The sequence below is a fragment of the Rhagoletis zephyria genome, unplaced genomic scaffold (genome assembly GCF_001687245.7).
Source record: "Rhagoletis zephyria isolate East Lansing unplaced genomic scaffold, Rhagoletis_zephyria_1.1 Rzeph_scaffold_01134, whole genome shotgun sequence".
In the NCBI taxonomy this organism is placed as follows: domain Eukaryota; kingdom Metazoa; phylum Arthropoda; class Insecta; order Diptera; family Tephritidae; genus Rhagoletis; species Rhagoletis zephyria.
Window position 1 is genome coordinate 92,843 of NW_016158218.1, and position 3,307 is coordinate 96,149.

Below are 3,307 nucleotides of genomic sequence, written 5' to 3' on the forward strand. Positions count from 1 at the left end.
TAAGGGAAACCTACATACCAAATTTCGTTGAGATATCTCAATTTTTGCTCGAGCTATCGTGTACACGGACGGACGGACAGACGGACAGACGGACGGACAGACAGACATGGCTTAATCGACTTCTCTATTTATTCTGATCATTTATGTATACATTTGTCTGTATCTATCTCGATTCGTTTTGGCTGTTACAAACAACCGTTAGGTGAACAAAATTAATATACCCTTGTGCACAAGTGCGCTCGGGTATAAAAAGGGGTATAGAGTATGTTTCGGCATAGAGTATAATTTTTTTTCGATACGCACGTTCTTTTTATGCCACATAATGCTCTTTTGGGTGTCTACATTCGTCGGACATGTTGAGGAAAAGAACCAGGTACCCATGAGTAATGACGTATTGATGAAACTTGGTAAGAGAGAGTGCATTTGCCGGAGATCTTTTGTTCCAATATCCGATGTTCACGGAAAACAGCAAACGAATGTGGAATGTATTGAGCTTGCAAGATATTAGGGGGAAGAATAAATTCAAATCGAACGAAAAATTATCGTTTAGAAAAAAGACAGAACGGGAACGCTGGGAAGTCAGACTCGATTTACTGACTGCAGGTACTCTCGACTTGTAAAGAAAAAATTAAATTAAATCCCATTTAATAAAACACTAGAAAATCCCATAAAGTCTTAAAAAAAGTTAATGTGACGCTGAAATAAGTTCCCAAAATCAAAGATTTATTCAAACACTGAAACCATGACAACTTAAAAGAGTTTAATACTGTAGTAACATTGTATAGTCTCCTTAGCATATTTTTAGTACACGAACAGTGTAACTAGGCCTTAAGGCATAGTTTTAAGACACCATCTTGTGAAAAGAAAAGAATAAAAGAAGTCATTCCGATTTTAGCAGCGAAAAGGAGAAGGTGTTTTATTTAGAACCCGGCTGCCACTCGATTACTTTAAACTTGCGCATTTCAATACATATATTATTATTTTTTTAACAACAACAAATAGTCTTCGATATTTCTAAACTGTCCGCTTTTATTTCTGCTTAATTTTTTCTAAAGCTGAATTGAGTTACGTTATCGCTATGCTTCCTCACATTCATCGGAAAATCAATGGAAATAAATTAGAAAAGATGTAGAAAGAAAGAGGGAATGGATAAGCTGAGTCACGTGCTCCAAATCGATTTCCATATGTTGCCGGTACGGTAAATCGCAAAGAGAATCTGCAAAGAAGCCGCTATACGGTAACAACAAACGAAAACATGCAAAGCATGTACGAGTGAATTTGTATGAACTTATTTACAAGCAAATGTACGATTGCATGTGAGTCTAAGTGAAACCGTTACGCCGGCACCGGAAATCAGTTGTACGGCTTCCGAAAGCAGCAGCAGTGACACAGAGAGCTTCGAACAGCTATGTACTTATTGGGGCAAAAAGGCTTTGGCAATCGTAACAAAAACATTCGTCACATAAACGTGTTTGCGAAAATGCAAATTTTTTTAATGTTACCCAACAAATGATAAAAGGCAAGAAATACAAAAAAAAGTTTTCCGGCACATTTGACCACTGCGTGTAACGAGCGTGACTTGCCAATTAATTGAATAAATAAAGGCATGCAAACTTACATACAAACAAGTAAGAAAGTCTAAGTTCGGGCGGAGCCGAACATTAAATNAGTTTTCCGGCACATTTGACCACTGCGTGTAACGAGCGTGACTTGCCAATTAATTGAATAAATAAAGGCATGCAAACTTACATACAAAAAAGAACCTCGTGTGAATATAAACATAGGTACATAATTGCTTGCATATTTATCACCCACCTGTCCACAAGACGTCCCTCGCTGAGACTGCGCTGACTGTCGGTCATCTCATTGCTGACGCATCCGTTTGTTCGGTCACGACCCGCACTGCTACTGCCGCTACCGCTAACTGTGTTGTTAACGCTGGCCGTGCCGGTGGCGCTGCCACTATCATTGCCGCTGCTGTCGAGCTCCTGTGACGAATCACCAACACTGCGTAACTTCTGACGCTCAGCGTAGAAGCTGCGATTCATGGCGCTCGGCAGAACGGCCACGCCCAGCGACTGTCGCACTGAGAGTGGCGGCTGGAAGAGTACGCCGCCACTGCTGCCCACCTGCTGATGTTGGTGATGATGGTACATCGACGATGTTGTTGTATACATTTCACTGTCGTGCGCGGTTTCCTCCAACTGCTGTTGCAGCTGTTGTTGCAATTGTTGCTGTTTCGATTGTTGTTGCTTGTGTTTGCCTCCTAACACTGCTGCCAATAATGCATCTCTGTGCGGTGACTTTGCTGCGTGGCCACTACTTGCAGCAGCACCACCACCACCGCTCGAGTAGGACTTGGATTTGGGCAACGATTGCGATGAATAGGCGTCTTGCAGCTGTTGGTGGGTTAGCGGTGATGAGGGCGATGAAGCCGAGACCACCGACGATATGGAAGAGAGTGTGACGCTGCGCAGATTCTTTTCACTGGTACTACTGGTGGGCGGCGGTAAGGTGTTGGCGCTCGGTGGTGTATCAGCGACGCTGGTAATGGTGCGACGACGGAAGATGCGACGGAGATTGCGCAGCGGATGGAAGCGGCGACGTTTCGGTTCTGCAATTAAGAGTAAATTGAGTGAAAATGATTAGATATGAATTTCTACCTTTTTTTGGATTTTTTTCTTTTAAGAAAGACAAATAAACTGCGAATTTTAATTAAACTATGAATATTTTCTGTTTTTTCCAAGTTTTCAAATGAAATTCAAAACAAAATCTGTAAAAATTTCGAAATAAATAAATACAAAGAATCCATCCCAACTGGAAATATTTTTTACTGAAACCATTTAATTTTTGAATGAACTTCAATAAAATGTTAATGAAAAAAAATTATAAACTTATTTAAATAAACACAAAACTTAAATATAGAATAAGAATTAACAAGAAATTTAGTGATACGATTAATGAAATAAGATCTTTTTTATAAAAGAGACTACCGTACAATCCCTAAAGTGTATAACAAATAATTTAACATCATCATCCTTTTCTATAGGAGAGCATGTTTACTAATTATTGATTATATCTATGTATATATTAATACGCTAACATAAATTTTGTCTCCGTTCGTTTGGCGATTCTACCGAACCGATTTCAAAACCAAAAACACCATTGGAAAGGCTTTTTTCTCTAGATGAACAGACCGTCGTTTAAACATTTCCGATTTGTGTATAGATGTTACTGCAACATGTTCAATTTGACATGTTTGGCATGTTGTTTCACTTCACATTCGAAATTAAGCTTTGAAATATAG

General features: G+C 39.4%; 1 protein-coding gene across 2 annotated transcripts in view; it reads right to left on the bottom strand.

Moving 5' to 3' along the window:
• Positions 1-3,307, bottom strand: part of LOC108362880 (putative mediator of RNA polymerase II transcription subunit 26) — a 134,839-nt gene that overhangs the window by 75,462 nt on the left and 56,070 nt on the right. For both annotated transcript variants that reach the window (XM_017616034.1, XM_017616033.1), the window contains exon 2: positions 1,816-2,614. In XM_017616034.1, the coding sequence (XP_017471523.1) occupies positions 1,816-2,614 (799 nt within the window). The remainder of the gene's footprint in view (positions 1-1,815; positions 2,615-3,307) is intronic.